We start from the raw sequence: 23666 nt of genomic DNA on the forward strand, positions 1-23666 counted from the left end.
TAAATCATATAACATCAAATAAATTATTCATGAACTGGCCAAAGAATTTAAGGGGGCAGCGTTAAATTAAAAAAACGTACATTTTAACATTAGACATTAAATTTTGATTTTAAATTCAACTATTTTTATATAGAATTGTTATAGAGTCAATACCATATTTAACGCAATTACATCAGAAGTAACTGTAATTAAATTACTGAAAAATTAAGAGTAATCCCTTACTTTACTTTTTTTTTTCAATGAAAAAGTAATTTAATTACAGTAATGAATTACTTAGTAATGCGTTACACCCAACACTGAACATTATGAATATAAATGTTCAAAATCTGTAAACATAAAAGCAAGTTCATCGCCTAGCTCATCATCATGTCTATTTCTTAATTGCATTTGTGCTCATTTCTATTATGATTTGCTGAATATGAATTTTCGAACATTTATATTTGTGGTTATATTTGTTTGGTTGTATTTGTGATTGTGTTCACAATGAAGTTCATTGTAAACAAAACAAAACAAAAAAACACTGACATTTCAGCCACGTGGATAGTGTAAAAGGATACACAGAAAATCCTATTGGCCCATACACTCATGACGTCACACGGCCCGCCTCTTCCCGTTCCTTGCTGTGGCACTGGGAGCGTTTTCCCGTGAAACTGTCTGTTCCACAATAAACCAGTCAGGACTGTCATTGCTGGAATGGAATATATGAATTACCTTTTGGATTAATTAAACAGTATATTGCACAGCAGCCTTTGGAGACATGGCGAAGCAAAGCTCCCTCTTTAATTTCTTCACAAAGTCGCCTCCTCCTGCGGTTCAGGCCAAATCCAACCCATCCCCAGTTAACGCAGATCTGTCCTCAGCTGGGAGAAAGTCCAACACCTCACCTAAAGAAGAGGAGAAAGTCAACTGTAAGAAACCTCCATCAAAACCTGTTAAATCTCAGGCAAAAACTGGACATGCAAAACTGTTCGGGGGAAAAGCAGTCGCTGCAAAGGAGAGGTATAAATTAACCTGTATGATTTATATTTCATAAGCACGTTGCATGCTGTTTGACCAGACAGAAACTGGAAATTATGTTCATTACAAGTTCTGTCTCTCTCTCTCTCTCTCTCTCTCTCTCTCATTTTATTCCGGGAGATTGGATTATGTCATAAATAACCCTTACAAAAGAAGTACCATTGTGTTGGCATGTTTTATTTGGCATATTACCATAGTAATACCATGTTTTTTTTTTGTTGTTGTTTTTTTTTGGCATATTACCATAGTAATACCATGTTATATATATATATATATATATATATATATATATATATATATATATATATATATATATAAAAACATGGTATTACTATGGTTTTATATATATATATATATATATATATATATATATATATATATATATATATATATATAACATGGTATTACTATGGTTTTATATATATATATATATATATATATATATATATATATATATATATATATATATATATACCATAGTAATACCATGTTTTTTTTTTTTTTGCATATTACCAAAGTAATACCATGTTTTTTTTGTTTTTTTTGGCATATTACCATAGTAATACCACATTTTTGGGGGCATATTACCATAGTAATACCATGTTGTATAGATATATATATATATATATATATATATATATATATAACCATAGTAATACCATGTTTTTTTTGCATATTACCATAGTAATACCATGTTTTATATATGATATATATATATATATATATATATATATATATATATATATATATATATATATTACCATAGTAATACCATGTTTGTTTTTTTGGCATATTACCATAGTAATACCACATTTTTGGGGGCATATTACCATAGTAATACCATGTTTTTTTTGTTTTTTTTTGGAATATTACATTGGTAATACTATGGCTTTCAGATACAACCGTGAGGATAATTCTGGTATTATGTAAAATAGTATTATACATCAGAGAATACCATGGTATTGAAATATTACCAAGATACCTTGAAGTACCATGTAAATACCATGGTACATGAATATGGTAATCATTCAGTTAATATCTGAAATTAAAGGAATATTCCGGGTTCAATCCAAGTTAAACTCAATCGACAGCATTTGTGGCATAATGTTGATTACCACAAAAATGTATTGCGAGTCATCCCTCATTCTGCAAAAATCGAGGTTACAGTGATGCACTTACAATGGAAGTCAATGGGGCCAATCTGTAAACATTAAAATACTCACTAGTATTTCAAAAGTATAGCCACAAGACATAAATGATATGTGTAACCATAATTTTAGTGTCATATAATCACTTACTAACCTTTTCTGTGTGAAGTTATATTCAGTTTTGTAACTTTGTCGAGGATATAAACAACTTAACAGTTCAAATAATACACGAGTTTTAACAGAAGAATTAATGTAAGTTTTTCTATAAAATGATAATCTTCACATTTCTGCCTTTTAACCCTCCAAAAATTGGCCCCATTCACTTCCATTGTAAGTGCCTCACTGTATTCTTGAATTAGTTAGATTCATAAAATGTATAGTTACTTCTTACTGAACTATGAATCCTTACAGTGGCCCCAAGACATATTTGGACATTTATGCCACACTAAAAAATTTATGAATGTCAGTGCATTTCATAAAAATTATATTTGGACGAGTTAGTTAAAAGTGATTGGAAAAACAGTTAAGAAAGTTATTTCTGTGAAGTTGTAGCATCATTTGTTTGCAGATGACAGCTAATATAAATGTATTCAAAAAGCATATGAGGAGTATTACGCATATGTGTGTCTCACAAATAAAGTTCAATGTTTTTCCCCTTTAGTTCTTCCTCCATGTTTAGTGCTGGTACTTTGGTATGGGCCAAGATGGAAGGCTATCCCTGGTGGCCCTGTATGGTTGTTCCGCAACCTCTGACCGGACAGCAGATGAGGGGCCGCGACCAAGATCAGAGACTTCATGTTCACTTCTTTAATGAGCCACCAACACGAGGCTGGGTTAACACTAAGTACATAAGAGATTATCAAGGTGAATAACAGTTTATTTACAGGGGAATGTTATTTTTTCAGCTTCATTTTCTCATAAAAGTTGATGTATTGTGTATTGTGCAAATGTGATTCTTTCTGACATTTACATGTATTTTGCTGTCCTTTCAAGGCTCTGATAGCGCAGATGCCAAATCAGGTGGTGTGTTCTTCAGTGGAAAGCCTGTGATCCATAAGGCGATGGAGCTGGCAGATGTTGCGATGAAGGACAGTCCTGAGCAGAGACTGAAGATGCCAGTGTGCATGGATCTCTCGGATGAGGAAGAGGAGGATGAAGTGGATATGGAGGTAAGCCCAGTAGAACAAAAGATGATTAATAGTCACAAAAAGAAATATTTCATTTGATAAGCAATGGTACATTTTCAATTTCAATTCATAGTAAATGTACATTTCAAGTGTTAAAAGAATATTTCACCATTTACTTATCCGTGTGCTGTTCACACCTGCAATGTTTGCTTTCTTCTGTGAAAGTCAGAACGGTTTGCAATGACATGAGGGTGAGTAAAAGATGAAAGACATTTAGATATTTCGGTAAACTAGCACTTTAATAAAGAAATCAGATCTTAAAATTTATATCAACATCATTCTTAATTATTAATGTTAATCGTTATCTGTCAAATAATTTTGTTCCACATGAAGGCTTTTTCTACTGAGTAAAAAAACATCTTTCTTATGCACTTAGAAATTATTCGAGGAGTTGTAATTTGTATAAAACAACTATTAAACTTTTATTGTAGCCTTTTGATTGTTGTGTAATTGGTTGAAATGTCATTAGATGTAACATTTTGCCAGATAATTTATTTCTAATTAATTTATCTTCATCTTCACTTTAATAATATATTAACAAATGAATAATATTAATTGCAGCATGAAATGTAATATTTTGTTATAGGTTGAGAAATTAACCATATCGGATGAGGAAATGTCTGAGGAAGAGGTGGAGGAAAAGGTGAAGCCCAGCCGACGTACATCTCGTGCTGCAGCTGAAAAGGGTCACAAGTCCAAGCGCCGTCGCATTGTAGTGGCATCTGACAGCGATGATTCTGGTGAAGAGCTCAAACCTGATCAGGCAGGAGGTAGCAGCGAGGATGATGATGTTGATGAGGAGGATGGAGTGAGTAGTGGTACTGAGGAAAAAGAGAGCAAGCCAGATACAGAACCAGACAGTCCTGTAAAACCAGTGAAGCGTAAACACACTTCCAAGAAGCCTGCTAAATCAAAGAACAAGTCAACTTCCTCAGATACCCCTAAACGAGCACCTGCTGCACTTCCCTCTTTGGCATCTGATACCAAGTCACGATTATCTGCTTTCTCTGCCCCAGACAACTTTGACAGTCAAAATAGTAACAGTACGGGTGGAGCGGATGGAGGTTCCACCGTGTGGGACCATGAAAAACTCGAGTGGCTTCAGGACGGCCGGAGAAGGGATGCACAGCGCAAACGTCAGACTGACGAAAACTATGACCCCACAACTCTATACGTACCCGAAGACTTTCTTAACAGAGCAACACCGGGCATGCGCCGTTGGTGGCAACTTAAGTCAGAGATGTTTGATACCGTTCTGTTCTACAAAGTTGGTAAGTTCTATGAGCTCTACCACATGGATGCTGTGATTAGCGTCAACGAATTGGGTCTTACCTTCATGAAGGGTACATGGGCCCATTCTGGCTTCCCAGAGATTGGCTTTGGACGTTTCTCAGATGTACTTGTGCAAAAGGGCTATAAAGTGGCTCGCATCGAGCAAACCGAGACTCCCGAGATGATGGAGGCACGATGTAAAGCAATGGCACGTCCCACCAAGTTTGACCGCGTAGTCAAGCGAGAAGTTTGCAGAATCATCACGCGTGGCACTCAGACTTACAGTGTCCTTGATGGTGCTCCATCAGAAACTCAAAGCAAGTATCTGCTGAGTATTAAAGAGAAGAGTGAGGAAGAGAGCGCAGGTCATGGGCATATCTATGGGGTCTGCTTTATCGATACCTCTGTGGGACGCTTCCATGTCGGTCAGTTCCAGGATGACCGACACTGTTCCCGTATGCGTACATTGGTGGCACACTATTCCCCAGCCCAGGTTTTGTTTGAAAAGGGCAACCCATCTGCTGAGACACTCAAAATCTTTAAGGCCATCTTGTCGTCTGCTCTACAGGAAGGACTCAGTGTTGGTTCACAGTTTTGGGATGCCCAAAAGACCCTCAAGGTCCTTGCCGAGGAAGAATACTTCAAAGAAAGTCCAGGGATGGGCAACGATGAAGGTGGATCATTGCTCCCTTCAACTCTCAAAGCGATGACTTCCGAAAGTGACTCTCTATGTCTGACTCCAAAGAAGGGATATGAACTAGCCCTTTCAGCACTTGGGGGCTGTATGTTCTACCTCAAGAAGTGTCTTGTGGACCAGGAGCTTCTTTCCATGGGCAACTTTGAGGAGTATGTACCTGTGGATGTGGAGATGGAGCAGGCCGGAGGGGCGTCATGTTTTTTTGCCCAGACCCGTCAACGCATGGTTCTGGATGGGGTGACCCTTGCCAATCTTGAGATCTATCAGAATAGCTCTGGGGGTCAAGAGGGTACCCTACTTGATCAATTGGACATGTGTTGCACTCCTTTTGGCAAGAGACTGCTGAAGCAATGGCTCTGCGCCCCTCTTTGCAATCCATCTTCTATTGGGGATCGGTTAGATGCTCTTGAGGACCTGATGGGTGCACCATCCCAAGCTACCGAAGTTACAGACCTGCTGAAGAAGCTCCCAGATCTTGAAAGACTTCTGAGTAAAATCCACAGCATGGGTACCCCTTTGAAAGGTCAGGACCACCCGGACTCCCGTGCCGTTCTGTACGAGGAGGTTGTCTACAGCAAGCGAAAGATCACTGATTTTCTTGCGGCACTTGAGGGCTTCAAAGTCATGAAAGAAGTTGTGTTGATCATGGAGCCCATTGCGGAAGCCTTCCGATCGAAACTACTACGACAGGTAGTGCTTCTAAAAACTGAAAATGAAGATGGACTTTTCCCAGACCTTTCGCCAGAGCTCAAACATTGGGACACAGCTTTCGACCATCAGAAAGCTCGCACCACAGGCGTCATCACTCCAAAAGCTGGCTTCGACCCAGAGTATGACCTGGCCCTCAGCGGAATTAAAGACTCTGAGAGTGGCTTGCAGGAATACCTGGACCGACAGAAAAAGAGATTGGGTTGTAAGACTCTGGCTTATTGGGGGACGGGAAAGAACCGATACCAACTAGAAGTTCCCGACAGTGTTTCTGAAAGGAGCGTACCAGAGGAGTACGAGGTGAGATCCACCAAGAAAGGCTGGAAACGGTACTCGACCAAAGAGATCGAGCAGATGTTTTCAGAGCTACAGAGTTGGGAGGACAAACGAGATGCTGCACTGAAGGACTGCATGAGAAGACTCTTCTACAATTTTGACAAGAATTACAAAGACTGGCAAACTGCTGTGGAATGCATGGCTGTACTTGGTAAGAGAAAATTTTCTTCTGATTTTTTCTACTCATGTTTTGTTTAAAGTTACAGTGTTTAAGTCTTGTTTGAAATTATGTGTATTTTAATGTTTATGAACTGGCCCCATTCACTTCCCTTATAAGTGCCTTACTGTTACTGTAACTTGTGGTAATCAACATTATGCTACAAATTTTTTGATTGAGCTTAACTTGTATTGAACCCAGAATATTACTTGAGAGTTGTACATTTTAAACAGCTCAATAGCTATTGTGAGTTTGAAAGTGCATTATGATACTTCTGTTGTTCATTGCAGACGTGCTGTTGAGCATGTCCCGGTATAGTCAGAGCGGTGATGGACCCATGGCAAGACCAGAGATAGTGCTCCCAGGGGATGGGTCTCAGTCTTCCCCCTTCCTGGATCTGAGAGGGTCTCGTCACCCATGTGTCACCAAGACTTTCTTCGGTGATGACTTCATCCCAAATGACATTTTCATTGGTTGTCCTGGCAGTGAGGAAGTAGAGGTTCAAGATAACAATAAAGCACTTGCTCCGTGTGTACTAGTCACTGGGCCAAACATGGGAGGCAAGTCTACCCTAATGAGGCAGGTGAGTGTGGGTAATCATTTCCAATGCACTCTTAATACTATGATAGTTTTTCAAGATGATATCTATCTTATATATGGTACCAAAATATGGTATTGCTATGTTTTTAGAAATGGTACCATTGTAATACCATGCTATTCTTAGAAGAACATGGGAGTACCATGTAAATACTATGGAATTCTAATATGGTAATCATTCAACAAGGTACTACCAAAGTACTTTTGTTAGGGAGTTGACTTGAGAGAATCATTTAGGAAAACTCAACCCTATAATGAACAGTTGCTAAGGCAGGAAGAAGGATGTGGTTTGGACTTATCTTTATGTAATGCAGGTTTCTGTACGGTTTGCAACCAAATTAAAGTTGAAACTTTCTGTGAAGTGTAAAGACAATATAATGCAGGATCTTTTAGTTTAGTTAGACATTTGTTCTTAGTCTCTTTTTACAGCTTCCTAAAAAGTGTGCATGCGCATTCTCTTAATTAAATGCCACTTGGTTTGATATTTTATATGTGATGCAATTAGAGGTTGACCGATAGTGGGTTTTGCCGATACCGATAACTAAGATAGTGGAAAAGGCTGATAACCAATTAATCGGCCAATATTATTATTTTTTTTATCAATTTATAGAATGATAAAACATTTCTTAGTATTTCCTTGCTATTACGGGAACAGACATTGAGGCTACACAATTCTTAAATGAATAAATTCCCAAAAAGCAGTTTATTATGCAACCATAATCCCAATAACCAGAAAAATTAAGATTTGGTGCATAGTGCAGGACTTTTAACTATAAACAAGCCCCAAATACATGGGGACTCTTATTGTGAAATGACAGACACTGGGCACCGTTACAATGATCTACATGTAAGTATCTACCAAATTTTTAGACTTTTTATAGCCTAAATAATCACCAGAGGAAGAGTTTTTGTAGATATATTGCACCAGATGAGGTTTATTGATGAGGAATAAAAAAAATAAAAAAAAGATTTTTGCCGATAACCGATAGTTCCAAAAAGCGACTATTGGCACCAATTAATCGGTAAAACCGATATATCGGTCTACCTCTAGATGCAATGGCATTCAGATTTGTACAAGTGTGACTTAAGTGTCCAAATACTTTTTGGGGCCCACTCTAAAAATGTTGTGTATAACAATGTATCTTGTTAAGTGTGGTCTGGTGGTGATCTTGGCCCAGTTGGGCTGTTTTGTGCCAGCTGAGAGTTTACATCTTACCCCTGTGGACCGAGTCTTCACTCGCCTTGGTGCCTCTGATCGCATCATGAGTGGTAGGTTACCACTTGGTACTTTCTTCCTGTCACGACTTCATGAGTACACTTTACTCGGGATACTCACGTCCACTGTTTTCTAGGTGAGAGCACATTCTTTGTAGAGCTCAGCGAGACAGCGAGCATTCTGCTGCATGCCACCAAGCATTCCCTCGTACTTCTTGATGAACTGGGTAAATTTCGTAATGAATTCATTTACATGCTAAACTTTGATATTTAAAGGGATAGTTCACCCAAAAAAAGTCAATTCTGTCATAATTTATTCACCCTAATTTTGTTCCAAACCTGTATATATATATTTTTTTTCATGTGAATTATCCCTTTGTGCTAACACAAAATAAATTGGCCTAAACTGAAAACCTCAAATGCAGGCAGAGGTACGGCCACATATGACGGTACGGCCATTGCGAGTGCAGTTGTGAAAGAGTTGTCCGAGAAGATCTGTTGCCGCACCTTGTTCTCCACACATTACCATGCACTGGTGGAGGACCACGCCCAAGATCCTGCCGTGAGACTCGGACACATGGTCAGTTTTATCACTGTGATAATGTAATCTGAAACTGGCTAAAAAGTCGAGTCATCCCTCAGTTTCAAAAATCACGTTAACAGTAATGTACTTACAATGGAAGTCTGTTGTACCACCACAAGACTTAACATGAGACTAGTGTGATAAAATCTTATTACCTAGGTCTCTTGGCATACAGTATTCCAATCTTTTAGTTCCTGTCATGACCACGTAAAGGCCAATTACTTTGTATGATACAGACACACAACACACTCAAGGACACCAGAAAGGGACGTGATGGAGCTATCTGCAAATTACTGTTTACATTAAGCAAACTCCACCCATATGAACTATGTTGGTTCATTCACCTGGAAAAGCAGTCCCATTGATAAAAGGACAATTAATAGAACTTTACAGCTCAAGTAACAAAAACATTTTGTATGGAAGAACATGTTGATTCAACAAAAATACAAGCTGCACGTTTTAAAACTCTGGAATGTCTTGCCCATAGACTTCTATTGCAAGTCCATTACTGTAAATGTTTGCTTGTTTTAACAAACTGAGGGACGAGTCAAAATGATTATCTGTGGTCATTGGCAGCATTGTTATTCGAGGAGAATCACGTGTGTATATATACGGGTTTAATACAAGTTAAGCTCAGTCGACAGCATTTGTGGCATAATATTGATTACCACAAAATAATTTACAAGTCCCATCAATTTCCATAACAGTACTGTACGGTTTCCAATCTAAAGCAGACATGTAAATCTTTTTTGTACTGTTTGAATGTTTGTATTTGGTGAATTGATCTGCAATAGTGCTTCTTGCAGGCATGTATGGTGGAGAATGAATGCGAGGACCCAAGTCAGGAGACCATCACCTTCCTGTACAAGTTCATTGGTGGCGCGTGTCCCAAGAGTTACGGCTTCAATGCAGCACGACTGGCTAATATTCCAGAAGAGGTCGTCCAGTCTGGCCATAAGAAAGCCAAAGAGTTTGAAAGAAGCACTGTGTCTCTCAGAACATTCAAGTAAGTGACTAAAGATGCAGTGAATCTCACAAAAAATGTCCAGGTCATATTTTTCCCCAAAACCAAAAGTTAAAAACAATGCATTAAAAATGGACCATTAGGGTTTGTTTGTTTTTTTAAACATTTTTCATGGCAAATAAAAAAATTTTTTTAACTCCCATTATTCTCAGCGGTGTTTTGCATTACAGTAATTGAAAGAAGCACAAATTAAAGGCAGTACAAAAAGTTTTTTTTTTTTAAGCAAAATATGTGTTAAATTTTTGTGTCAAATGACTACATTTCAGTAGATTTTCTCGCCAGGCTTATTAGATTACCCAATAATTATAGACAAACTTTTCCATTTCCCATACTTTTATACAAAATTTGATATACCAATGTGCTTAATCTGCATCCAAATTTGTCTCAACAGGAAATTGTGCTCATTTGCCGAAGACCCCAGAGCTGATCGTGAACAGTTCGCCATATTGGTTCGAATGATCGGCAATCAGTAAATGGAAAACGTTTGATTGTTTTAGTACTTATCCATTTACAATTCCATGAGTTTTTCTGTTCACGTAGAAAACATTCCTCACTACTGAAATGATCTAATAAAGTTTATTTTTAAAAATGTAACACGTTCCTCTTCGACTAGGAAATTAAACCTTTTGATTAATTACTAACAGCTACATAATGGTTATTGAGTACTTCACAATATATTAAGTCTAGATGTCATGGAACATGCATACAATTCAGGCTGTATGAGAACCCACAGTCACCAAATACAGTTGGATGGGGGGGGAAGCACAAAAAAGCTGTACAGATAATCATCAGAGCTTCAAATGAGCAAGAAGCCTTTTTTAACATCTCCAGCAATGTTGTTTCCGCTTGCATGTCACCTCACTCGCGGCATTCTGAGTGAAATGACACGAGAACGCGATGCTTTCGCAAGTCATGCCGTCTTTTACGCAACGGCCACAAGCTCTAGGACAGTTTCGAACTGCTGTCGTCCAATCAGGATAAGCAGGCGGGAATTAAAAATTTTACATAATTTCTGAATGAATACGGATTGGCCAAATTGTTGTGCTACCAGCCACATGAAAACATTTTCTTTTTTTTTTTTAATAAACATCACGTTTGTCAAACTTAAAACATTGCTGGAGAATACTTAGTGTTTCTCAATCTTTTTTTCCTCAAATCTCTTTCACAGAAAGAACATACATCCTGCGACATGAGTACAATAACAGCAAGACTAAGGTAAAAACAACTCCAAAATTAATATACTTAATAAAATAAAGACATTCAAGTACATTTAAGATTTTTGCTTGAAAATACAAAACTACATGAGAAAGCATTAAAATCAAAACTCAATTACATCTCTTTAAAAAACAAAACAAACCAAAACTGAAGTGCTGGGTAATTTTTTTACCATACATATACACTAGCGCGTTGACGGTTGCATGGGAAGCACTGCAAGTCTATACGCTCTGGTTCTGGTTTTAAAGCAGCCGTATCTGTCGTATGGCTTAGACTTTCGGCTTGTGCGAGGTTCGTATAGAACTGCACTCTCGATCATCCACATTCGCCTTCCGTTACTCCAGAAATCCTGAGTCACCACCTTCCGGCACGCTGGTACACGATACAATTGCCCAAGAGTATCGCAACCATCCATTTCTCGAAATAATCGCTTGCAAAGAATGCTATGTTTGTGTTTTCATTTGTTTAAATAGAAATGTTTCCTCTCAACATGTGCAAGTGTACACAATAATGCATTAATTCCTTTTTCAAAGAGTTTTTTTTTTTTTTGTCTTATAAAATTGAATTATTTCTAGCGTGTAATCTCGTCTGCACTGGACTGAGCACATAGAGTCTCTTAGCTGATGCGCTCTGCTTCAGTTGTGTTGCAGGGTGTTGGACTCTATAGGAGGGGCCGAATCGTACAGTGTGTCTGTGTCGTGAGTTGGCTCTCCAGCTAGCGTGCAAGGGTTCGACAATGTCCCAGCGCCACAATCGCAGAAAAACCTGCAGGAAACCAGAGATTCAATTAGGGTCACAGGAGTTACAATTACGACAACAGCAAAAAAAGATGTCAGTTAGCAGAAGAACGGTAAGGGTGGATCATACTTGATGACAAAAAAAACTGTTGAAAATTTTTAGTTCTATAAAGAAATCAAAGACAATTTTTAGGACATTTTTCCCCCCAAATTCTCATTATTGTAATGCGAAAAATCTCATTTTACTATGATAAATGTAATTCTGTCTGGACACAATTTTTTTTAATGATTAAAATCAGCATAACAAATACAATGTTACTCAAAAGTAATTCACTACAAATTACTACTCTAATTACTATAACATTTAAACAGATTACCAATTTCAATGAAGTAATCACATTACTAATTATTTTTAAGTTCATTTCTAAAAACTTTTTCACAAATTCAAAATGTCTACATTTGCTCCTTGTTCATTGACTCATTAGGGGCGCATGCCTTTCAGTTTAAACAAAATGCAAACAGATGTGCATATGAAATGAATTAGATTACTATAATAACTCTGTTATTAGATTACACCCAACACTGAACAAAAACTACCATGATATATACACCGATCAGCCACACCATTAAAACCACCTGCCTAATATTGTGTAGATCCCACTCGTGCCACCAGACAGCTCTGACCCGTCGAGGCATGGACTCCACAAGACCTCTGAAGGTGTCCTGTGGTATCTGGCACCAAGACGTTAGCAGCAAATCCTTTAAGTCCTGTAAATTGTTAGGTAGGGCCTCCATGGATCAGACTTCTTGGTCCATCACATCCCATAGATGCTCAATCAGATTAAGATCTGGGGAATTTGAAGGCCAAGTCAACACCTTGAACTCTTCATCATGTTCCTCAAACCATTCCTGAGCAATTTCTGCAGTGTGGCAGGACACATTATCATGCTGAAAGAGGCCACTACCATCAGGGAATACCATTGCCATGAAGAGGAGTATGTGGTCTGCAACAATCTTTGACATGTACCACCTACCTAAAGTAACATCCACATGAATGCCAGAATCCAAGGATTCCCAGCAGAACATTACCCAGAGCATCACACTGCCTCCGCCGGCCTACCTTCTTCCTATGGTGCATCCTGCTGTCATCTCTCAGGTAAACGATGCACATGCACCTGGCGGTCCACATGATCTAAAAGAAAAACATGATTCATCAGACCAGGCCATCTTCTTCCATTGCTCCATGGTCCAATTCTGACACTCACGTGCCCACTGTAGGCGCTTTCGGCGGTGGACAGGGGTCAGCATGGGCACTCTGACCGATCTTTGGCTATGCAGCCCCATACACAGCAAGCTCCAATGCACTGTGTGTTCTGACACACCTTTCTATCATGGCCAGCATAAGGTTTTTCAGCAATTTGTGCTACAGTAGCTGTTCTGTGGGATCGGACAGACAGGCTAGCCTTCGCTCCCCATGCGAATCAGTGAGCCTTGGGTGCCCATGACCCTGTTGCCGGATCACCTGTTGTCCTTCCTTGGACCACTTTTGGTAGGTACTAACCACTGCATACCGGGAACACCCCACAAGACCTGCCGATTTGGAGATGCTCTGACCCAGTCATCTAGCCATCACAATTTGGCCCTTGTCAAAGTTGTTCAGATCCTTACGCTTGCCCATTTTTCCTGCTTCCAACACATGAAATTCAACAACTGACTGTTCACTTGCTGCCTAATATATCCCACCCCTTGACAGGTGCCATTGTAATGAGATAGTAAGTGTTATTCACTTCACCTGTCAGTGATTTTAATGTTGTGGCTGATCAGTGTATATAAACTTGAACTTTACAATTGCATTTGGGGTTACCACACCTTTTGATTAATACATTTCCATGATTTTTACTGTCGTTCAGATTACTGAATAAGGATTATTTTACCGTGACTTTTCCAGGCCTGGAAACCACAATTTTAAATTGTATTGATATTTATAGATCTTATAGAACTTATCTTAAATATATCTTATTTCAAGACAAAAAAAAAAAATGCATCAATGAGAATTTGGGTAGAAATGTTCTTATGCCAAAAAACAAAAATAAACGAAATAAAGAGGCTAAACTTATGCTTAATTTTCTTTACGCAAAAATATAATTTATTTTGATGTTGCCATGAAATATGACCAGTATGTGTTTTCACAAGATTCCCCTGTAAACAAATCTTGTTTAGTAATAAACACAACGCAAACTCATTGTAAAATTTACAGAATGTGAGACTGACCTATCATGTCTAATAAATTCTACATCATGTCCTTGATGGCATTTCTTGATACAATTCACACAGATGGCATTACGGTCTGTCGTGTTACAGGTGTGACACCTGTATGGAAAAATTACATGAATCATGAAACAGGAGCTGGAATAATTACATGAAAAATGCCACAAACATAAATATTTCTATGGGTGTATAGAAGAGACGTTACCTGTAAAAATCATGCATAGGATAGCTGGTGTAACTGGAAATCTTGTACAGGCACTGACCTCTGCTCACAGCTTTTTCAATCGCATCTTGATTGTTCATGATTTTGTTATCTACAAAAAGGACAGAAATTACTGTTAGTAATTAATCTCTTAAACACGGAGAGGCCCAGTACCAGGCCGAGAGTGGGCACTAATAACGAAAAAACTAAAATATGGTATTATTAAACAACCACTTGCTTGATCTGCACAAAAAGGTGTTGTTATCTTCACAATGAATATAGCAGACCTGACCAATTCTAAAATACTGCTGATAATGTAGAACTGTTCTATTTTCATAATTTGCAATCACAACAATCATATTTAAAAGAAGCAAAAAGATCAGCCATGTGTTATACTGTTGAAGTCAGAAGTTTACATACACTTAGGTTGAAGTCATTAAAACAAATTTTTTAACCACTCCACAGATTTCATATTAGCAAACTATAGTTTTGGCAAGTCATTTAGGAAATCTACTTTGTGCATGACACGAGTAATTTTTCCAACAATTGTTTACAGACAGATTGTTTCACATTTAATTGACTATATCACAATTCCAGTGGGTTAGAAGTTTACATACACTAAGTTAACTGTGCCTTTAAGCAGCTTGGAAAATTCCAGAAAATGATACCTTCAAACTCAGTGGCTCTTTGCTTGACATCATGGGGAAATCAAAAGAAATCAGCCAAGACCTCAGAAAAAAAATTGTGGATGTCCACAAGTCTGGTTCATCCTTGGGAGCAATTTCCAAATGCCTGAAGGTACCACGTTCATCTGTACAAACAATAGTACGCAAGTATAAACCCCATGGGACCACGCAGCCATCATACCGCTCAGGAAGGAGACGCATTCTGTCTCCTAAAGATGAACGTAGTTTGGTGCAAAAAGTGCAAATCAATCCCAGAACAACAGCAAAGGACCTTGTGAAGATGCTGGAGGAAACAGGTAGATAAGTATCTATATCCACAGTAAAACGAGTCCTATATCGACATAACCTGAAAGGCTGCTCAGAAAGGAAGAAGCCACTGCTCCAAAACCACCATAAAAAAGCCAGAATACAGTTTGCAAGTTCACATGGGGACAAAGATCTTACTTTTTGGAGAAATGTCCTCTGGTCTGATGAAACAAAAATTTTACTCTTTGGCCATAATGACCATAATTATATTTGGAGGAAAAAGGGTGAGGCTTGCAAGCTGAAGAACACCATTCCAACCGTGAAGCATGGGGGTGGCAGCATCATGTTGTGGGGGTGTTTTGCTGCAGGAGGGACTGGTGCACTTCACAAAATAGATGGCATCATGAGGAAGGAAAATATATAGATATATTGAAGCAACATCTCAAGACATCAGCCAGGAAGTTAAAGCTCGGTTTCAAATGGGTCTTCCAAGTGGACAATGACCCCAAGCATACCTCCAAAGTTGTGGCAAAATGGCTTTAGGACAAGTCAAGCTATTGGAGTGGCCATCACAAAGCCCTGACCTCAATCCGATGGAAAATTTGGGCAGAACTGAAAAAGCGTGTGCGAACAAGGAGGCCTACAAACCTGACTCAGTTACACCAGTTCTGTCTGGAGGAATGGGCCAAAATTCAAGCAACTTATTGTGAGAAGCTTGTGGAAGGCTACCGAAAACATTTGACCCAAGTTAAACAATTTAAAGGCAATGCTACCAAATACTAACAAAGTGTATGTAAACTTCTGACCCACTGTGAATTTGATGAAAGAAATAAAAGCTGAAATAACTAAGTAAGTTTCTCATTCTTAAAATAAAGTAGTGATCCTAAATGACCTAAGACAGGGAATGTTTTCTACGATTAAATGTCAGGAATTGTGAAAAACTGAGTTTAAGTGTATTTGGCTAAGGTGCATGTAAACTGACTTCAACTACATATCTTTGGAAAGGTCTTGATTAGTAGAATACGAGCAAAGTTGCTTCACTCAGAGATCAAACTACAGTGAGTATTATCGTGTTTAATATGAAATGTTTATTAAACAGTTAAACTGAATTTATCACATTTTAGTTTATTACTTCATGAAAAATAAACATGACATAGAAAATGGCATATCACAGCTTACAGCAGATGATTCTGAATCAAACAAGTCCGCACTCAACGTAATATGCTATGGAGATGATAAAATATTGTCATGACAGCTATGGTGGCTAATCGCTGATGGCGTCTCTATGGTGATGGTTTCTCTGGGATTGATTCACTGAAACACGATCCTTCGCATCATAGATGTGTTACATCGTCGTCATTGGATGTGCAGAGAGTATTATAATCCATATTTAGACACAGGCATGTGTCCCACGTGATCTGAGCAGAGTCAGAGCGCGCATACACAGACTGTGCACAACTCATGTTTTTTGGAGTGATGGAATTAGAGGCTCACGTGAGTTGATCTTTATTATTAGGCAATTTAGATGTTTGCATTCATAGTTTTCAGTTATTCCGTTTTAATGTTCAATACAACACCTGAATACTTGTTCGGAGAGGTATTAAGGACACTTAGTGTAAAGAAAGGCCACTAGCATTCCAAATGCTGTGACTTTTGATTCCTGTGAACTTGAAATGTTGGGGAACAACAAGTTTTTTTCTGACTTCTCTTATTTGCATTCTAGGATATATTATGTAAAAAATGGAAAAACAACAAAAACAATTCTACTTTGGCCAACTACTATTTGGTGAGTTTTCTCAGCAGTGTCTAAACGTGAAAATCTCAGAATTGTTCCTAATCTTATATCAAAGGATTTTCTATCAAATGAATCCATGCAATTAACCCAACTTTTTTCTTAAAGTTATGAGCATTTATTTTCTGTTCGCCCTTTAGAAGGCAAATCTTTCAAAAATGTCTTCAGGGTGTAAGATATTAAGTTCATCTTTAAATGAATTTGTTTTGCAATGTATCCATTTTACCTTTCATTGTGACATTGACACCAGATGCAAGGAACAGCCCGCCAAAACGGTTGTTGAAAATCTGATTGCCTTCTAAAGTTGCAGTTGCATGATTTGTAATCTCAATACCTGTATAACGAAGAGATGTTAACAATTAGTCATAAAAACTAATATTATTTAACATCAGCCTGTCGTTTTTGCAAAATAAACCCTGACAGGGTGATCAGCATCTTGTATCAATCCGTTTATTCTGTGATAATGGCAGGCTGAACACACATCATCTCGCTTCTTACATGGCTATTTGTATATAAGTGAACATGCAATTTTGATTTTGGAGTTGAAATTATTTTATCATGTTAGAAGATGAACTGTAGATAGAGCACAGCCAGGAAACCGCTTGCAAGCAACAACGGTCAATTATACAGTTAGCGCTCATTATTCCAAAATATCTGACTGCAGAATACTGCCATTGACCAGCCAGAATCAAGTATACCAGAGCAGGGGTTTTCAAACTTAGGTCCGGGGTCCACACAAATTTCAAGGAAAAATTGTGAAACATCTTCATATTAATTGACATTATTACCGTTTCATTCTAAAATGATGAGATTATTCAGAATTAGTTTATCTATTAACAGCCATAGTTCTATTGACAGGTAATCATAAGAAATAAATGTGCATTTAATGGGTTGTGTTTCACTATTTTCTGTATAGCTGCTTTAGGACAATATTGTGAAAAGCGCTGTACAAATAAATGTAAAATGAACTGTCAAAATGTTTCTCTTTGAGTTTATACATCTAACTGTACTTAATAAAACGTTAATATTTTCCAGATAATTTTCAAATTATTTATTTTGGCTTAAGTACAATGACAATATAAAAGGTACTTATTTACTTTTAAACTTTGAAAACCCCTTTACTGGAGAGCCGTTTGATCAGACAATTAAATTGGCTCTTTAATGAGTAAACATTCCTAGTAAAGTATAAGTAGCTTAACAGAATCAACTTTTTGTAAAACCATACCAGCAGCAAAACCGTCAAATATTCTGTTCTTGCGAAGCACAGGGTGACTGTTGGTACTTATGAGAACTCCTGCCTGAGCGTTCCTGAAGATATCATTCTCTTCCAACAAACCTGCAACAGCACATTGTTAAAGTTTCAGAACTTACTGAGAAGGTAGGGAATATACTAACGAGGTAATTTCGAATAACAAACAATTCTGGGATTTTCGGAAATTTCACCTCGTCCTCCGTTAAATATACAGATTCCTCCATCCCTCCCATCGTGGATCTTGTTTCTGCGGAGTGTTGGGTTGCTGTCTGTCTTGATCCAAACTCCAGCCATGGCATTATCAAAGATCTCATTGTCTTCTATAAAGCCTAAACCTGAGCACACATTTACAGCACAGGGATTTCAGATAGAGCCACATATAAATGGTAACACAAACAGAAGGGATATTTTGAGAAGTCATGTGAATAAACAGACGATGACAGAGTGTGAGAGGACCTTTCACCTGAATTGTAAACAAGGATTCCTCCATTCTGTCCCCCCCAGATCTTATTCCTCCTTATTTTGGGATTGCTTCCGGTTCTACAAGAAGAATGCGAAAGAATATCAATTCTGTGTAACTCTTTTTTCAAAACAAGTCTGCTGAGGAAATGTTACAGCCATTTTCCAGGTTAAATACACAATAATATCATAGGTTAAATTGTTCATTTTAAAACATAATTTCTGTAGTAATTAACAGCACATATCTGCTGAAGCATTTAACCCCAATTCCCCAATGCACTCTAGGTCTTTGTGGTGGCGTAGTGACTCGCCTCAATATGGGTGGCGGAGGACGAATCTCAGTTGCCTCCGCGTCTGAAACCGTCAATCCACGCATCTTATCTCGTGGCTTGTTGAGCGCATTACCGCGGAGACGTAGCGCATAGGCATCCACGCACAACTCACCACGTGCCCCACAGAGAGCAAGAACCACATTATAGCGACCACAAGGAGGTTACCCCATGTGACTCTACCCTCCCTAACAACCAGGCCAATTTGGTTGCTTAGGAGACCTGGCTGGAGTCACTCAGCACGCCCTGGATTCAAACTCGTGACTCCAGGGGTGGTAGTCAGCGTCTTTACTTGCTGAGCAACCCAGGTCTTTAAGCTATTCTTGCTCTGTGAAGTGTTTGCAGACAATTTGACTCCTAAACGTAGTTACATGATGCAAAAATGCCACTGACCTGATCTGAACTCCAGAGTACATGTGGTTGTAGATGTCATTGTCTTCTAACACACCATGACCGTTATCATAGAAATAAACGCCCACCTAAAGACAAACAGACAGACATAATGCATCAGTGCAACACCAAAGAATTTCCATCACTTTCTCAGTTTTTAAATAGTTTTAAAAAGATTGGATATTTTAGAGCTAAGCATTAGAAAAAGTTCACTTCAACCATCCTATTGTCTTAGGGTGCTTTCAGACTTGGTTCAATTGCTTGAACCGAACCATAGTTTGTTTCCTCCCCCCGTTGGTCTCTGTTCACATCATATTATTTGGATCCGAACCGTGGTCTGACTGCGTCATCAATGTGAGTACAAGCGGCAGCAGTTTACCACTGTAATTACGTAACAACTCAAGAAGACATCTGTCACTTTGTTATTGAAGTATTACTTACTCTGGAATTACCACCAAAACTTTACATGCACACACGTATATGCCACAGATGCATTGAATGTATAATGATGTGAAGAATGTTAGCGCTTGTCTGCCGTGATCCCGTAGATGCGTTGCAAGAGATGTGAACAATGTGGCTGCTCTCTGAGGGCGATTTATTTGGAGACAAGCAGGTATGAGAAATGCATTAAACCATAATAATTGTGAAGACGCGAATTATACATCATTACAAGCGGTTCACTTCTATCATATCTCAACTATGGGGCCGTTTACACGGCAACGTTTTCAACGGAAAACTTTTTACGCGTTTTGGCTTTTCGTTTACACGACAATGGCATTTTGAAACGGGTTTCAAAGTGCAAGTTATCGTCTCCGTGTAAACATACAAAAACATAAAAAAAAAGAATTTGTGAAAACGATGACGTCATGCGCACGCGTATTACGTGTTATATAAAGAATGATGGATTGATGGGCATCAATTTGAGATGTATAATTATCAATATGAATACTGGTATCTGTGCAAATAACAATAATAAACAATTTATTCATTTGGAGGGTGAACATTGTACAGTAGGCAGAACCTGCAATTTGAAAATCTTGAAATTAATGTATGGATTCAGATGGGAAAATGTATTTGTATTTTAAATGTTATTTATTTATTTAATTTTATTTGATGTACCTTTACCCTGTAATTCATTCACCCACCACTTATGTAAATAGCCTATAGACAGAGATGTGATGCCATGTACAGTATTCAATGGTATGTTTAGAATATGAAAACATGAGGCAGTGAAAATGCATGTTAGATCCAGCGTACACAAGACCTCTCTCTCCGTCAGAAGATATCCATATATCAGAGTTCTGTCTGATATCCAAAACCAGTCAACATCAACAGCTTATGTTAACTTACTCTCCTACCAGCCCAAGAGTCAGCAGGGGGAATACAGAAGGCAGGAGATGAAGTGATGGTAAAAATGAGCGGAGTTTATTGAATAATCTTGAGAGTTCAGTCTATAGGCATGCGCATGAGTACTTCAAAACAACGCGCGAGACATTGAAAACTACAATGGCGGACTGTTTGTGCTGCTCAAGATTTAGTTTATTGACGCTTCTCCAGCAAAGTGTAGATTTACTGCATCACTACTACGACCAGCGATCGTCATCTTCATTGTTTGTATTCACCGCTCTGTGGAAGAATGCTTATGTGCGCAGGCGCGTAGTGTTTCTTTACAAAGTGACATAGCCAACTACTGGCCTGGCATGCATAATACAGCCTTTTTAGTCGTTTTCGTGGATCCGTGTGAACGGGGATCGTTTTGACAATGTTGTCGTCTGTACGCGAAACTTTTCAAAAACGCAAAGGAAAAAAGTTTCCGTTTTTAGTGCATCATTGTCGTGTAAACGTACCCTATATTACAACAATTTCTGATGTATTCTGCTACATTTTAGAGTAACAATTTTAGTACATTCCAATTTCACAAATGAATCTCTGCCTTTTCCAGCAGTCAAAATGGGCCCACTTTGTTCATCCATTGCAACAAATCCATTCCTTCCCAGTAATGTCAAACAATTTGTTGCGGTGTTACAGGGGTTTAGAAAGGTGCCATAATAGTTCTTTCTGCCATCTAAAGATTTAGGAGAAAATAACATGTAATAGGTCTTTGACCATTGGGGGGGCCTTTAGCCCCATTGTACCCTATTATTAAAAATCATGTTAGTAAACTTATTTACCTGTTACATTACCTGTTCAAAACTGTAAAACAAATACTCTTTCTGTTTGTGTTTGTTTGTGGACATGTGCATGTAGGCCATTTTTGTGGGAAAGGTGCATTACCCAGTGGAGCAGGTAGGGAAGCTAGAAAACAGTTTGGGGCTAGGTGCTAAATTTGAGAAAATTTGAAATAATTTTAGGTACAATTTCATTCATAGATGTACAAAAAACTATTTAAAGCTGTATTACATCCAGAAAGTTTGAAGATGAAAGGTCACAACTGGTTGTTCCCATACAGGTCAAAATTGTCCAAAAAATGATCCAAAGACAATAAGAAGGATTTCTGATAGTGGGAACCTTGTCAAAAAGCTCTAAAAATAAGGTCTAGATCCAAACCAAGATTACATGATAAACCTGATTTGATTTGACAGGATCATCATCATGGATTGAATTTTGTGTTTTAGCATGAACTGAACACAGATACGTACCTGTTTACCGCTATGTATTCTGTTTCTGCGGAGTACAGGTGTGCTGCCCGTGGTCACCCAAACACCAGCCAGTGTGTTACTGTACACCTCATTCTCCTCGATCACTCCCTGACCCTTCTCATGCTGTTACAAAGAAAGAAAAATAAGAAAATCAGGGAGTCCATGAGGTCTTGCCACAACCTTCATCAATGGTTTGTTTTGAATAATAAGACCAGGCCCAGGTGGAATCTATAGACTTCAGGGCTGGGCGATATGTAAAAAATATTTTATATAGCGATAATCACCTTAAAAAATATTGCGATGTACGATTATACCATCAACCCCCTCTGCCGAGGGTCAGTGAATTTTTTTGCTTTATCGATTTTGCCTTAAAAATGTAATTCATTTATTGAAACACGAAAAACAAACAAAAGACATTTCTAAATAGGGCTGCAACAAATCTAACGATTATTCGAACGATTATTCGACTATTCGGGCGATTATTGCAAGGAATAATCATTGGCTATTAATCGACTATTCAGCTTGTGCCTTGACTTAAAAGGTTGTATTAAACGTGCTTACTAACAATAAAGAATATTTTAAAAATACCTATAAATGACATTCACTGAATTAAAGAAATTAAGTTTAATTCAGTACAAAAATTCACTACAAACTATTATTAAGTGTTTTGTCTTGTTTTCCATTTAAAAATATCTAAAAATCCTTAAAACGAGATACATTTACTTGAGAAGCAATATGTAAGGTATTAAGAATTTCTTCTGCAGTATAGCTCCTAAAGTAAATGTACTGTTGTTTTAAAGGTGTTTTAGATATTTGTATTGGAAAACAAGCCAAATCAAAAACGTATTTTGTTTCGGTGTATAATGGGGTGAAGACTACCCTCTCTCACCTTTCTGTTCACTTCATTCCATCTTTAACTCACAAAAAAACAAACACTCTCTTAATAATAAAGCTGCGTATTGACAATTTTCTTTACGATAAAATACACACCGTGACACATATATTATGATTCAATATGTCACAAGCCATCACGTTTTCATCTAGCTGCAAAAAAGGGACAAACGACCCCGCGTCAAAGTGTGCATCAGCCGGGTGCAGTTTCAATCTCTCCCCCTTAGATCGGGTGACTTCATGCGACTCATAGAAGCGGCGCTGACAGCACAAAGAAATGGCAGTTTTGGAGTTTGTACTTATTTACATGATCTGCTTCCTTATTATTGAACTTTAATAAAGGGTGCATTAAAGATATAACGGTGAGGTTGGTGCTCCTCTCATGCACCCTCATTAGAGTTTAATGTGATCTCATGTTAAATCAAACGAAAATGTTTGTAGACATTTTTTCTAAATTCAAATTGAACTTTAAACTAAATGAAAAAGTAATAAAATAACAAAGTGATCAAAAAATACAACGGCTCCATTTGCCATCACGCAAGCATCTGTTGACGACAACAGGTGAAAAATTACCAATAGCCTATAGATTAAGAACTAAAGACATTTATATATGTAAAGA

At 38.0% G+C, this 23666-nt stretch overlaps 2 protein-coding genes across 2 annotated transcripts in view; one reads left to right on the forward strand and one right to left on the reverse strand.

Moving 5' to 3' along the window:
• Positions 1 to 740: 740 nt before the first annotated feature.
• On the forward strand, positions 741 to 10471 carry LOC127414357 (DNA mismatch repair protein Msh6-like). Its single transcript, XM_051652330.1, has 10 exons — positions 741 to 999; positions 2827 to 3029; positions 3159 to 3334; positions 3939 to 6516; positions 6813 to 7105; positions 8271 to 8388; positions 8472 to 8561; positions 8760 to 8914; positions 9724 to 9923; positions 10333 to 10471. The coding sequence occupies exons 1-10, from the start codon at positions 758 to 760 to the stop codon at positions 10412 to 10414; spliced, it is 4137 nt and encodes a 1378-aa protein (XP_051508290.1). The 5' UTR covers positions 741 to 757; the 3' UTR covers positions 10415 to 10471.
• Positions 10472 to 10503: 32 nt separating this feature from the next.
• Positions 10504 to 23666, reverse strand: part of LOC127414365 (F-box only protein 11-like) — a 41606-nt gene continuing 28443 nt past the window's right edge. Inside the window, exons 14-22 of the mRNA XM_051652346.1 lie at positions 22157 to 22279; positions 19521 to 19606; positions 18803 to 18879; positions 18531 to 18674; positions 18313 to 18423; positions 17314 to 17421; positions 14367 to 14475; positions 14165 to 14263; positions 10504 to 11921 (exon numbers count right to left, since the gene is read on the reverse strand). Coding sequence (XP_051508306.1) covers positions 11792 to 11921; positions 14165 to 14263; positions 14367 to 14475; positions 17314 to 17421; positions 18313 to 18423; positions 18531 to 18674; positions 18803 to 18879; positions 19521 to 19606; positions 22157 to 22279 — 987 coding nt within the window. The 3' untranslated portion in view covers positions 10504 to 11791. The remainder of the gene's footprint in view (positions 11922 to 14164; positions 14264 to 14366; positions 14476 to 17313; positions 17422 to 18312; positions 18424 to 18530; positions 18675 to 18802; positions 18880 to 19520; positions 19607 to 22156; positions 22280 to 23666) is intronic.

Source organism: Myxocyprinus asiaticus, chromosome 23 (genome assembly GCF_019703515.2).
Source record: "Myxocyprinus asiaticus isolate MX2 ecotype Aquarium Trade chromosome 23, UBuf_Myxa_2, whole genome shotgun sequence".
NCBI lineage: Eukaryota > Metazoa > Chordata > Actinopteri > Cypriniformes > Catostomidae > Myxocyprinus > Myxocyprinus asiaticus.

What these genes read in the sequence shown, in the direction of transcription:
- LOC127414357 (XM_051652330.1), top strand. Translation starts at nt 758, where the DNA reads ATGGCGAAGCAAAGCTCCCTCTTTAATTTCTTCACAAAGTCGCCTCCT. An exon ending in GCAGTCGCTGCAAAGGAGAG is followed by an intron (nt 1,000 to 2,826) that starts GTATAAATTAAC and finishes TTTCCCCTTTAG; the next exon opens with TTCTTCCTCCATGTTTAGTG. An exon ending in CTCTGATCGCATCATGAGTG is followed by an intron (nt 8,389 to 8,471) that starts GTAGGTTACCAC and finishes ACTGTTTTCTAG; the next exon opens with GTGAGAGCACATTCTTTGTA.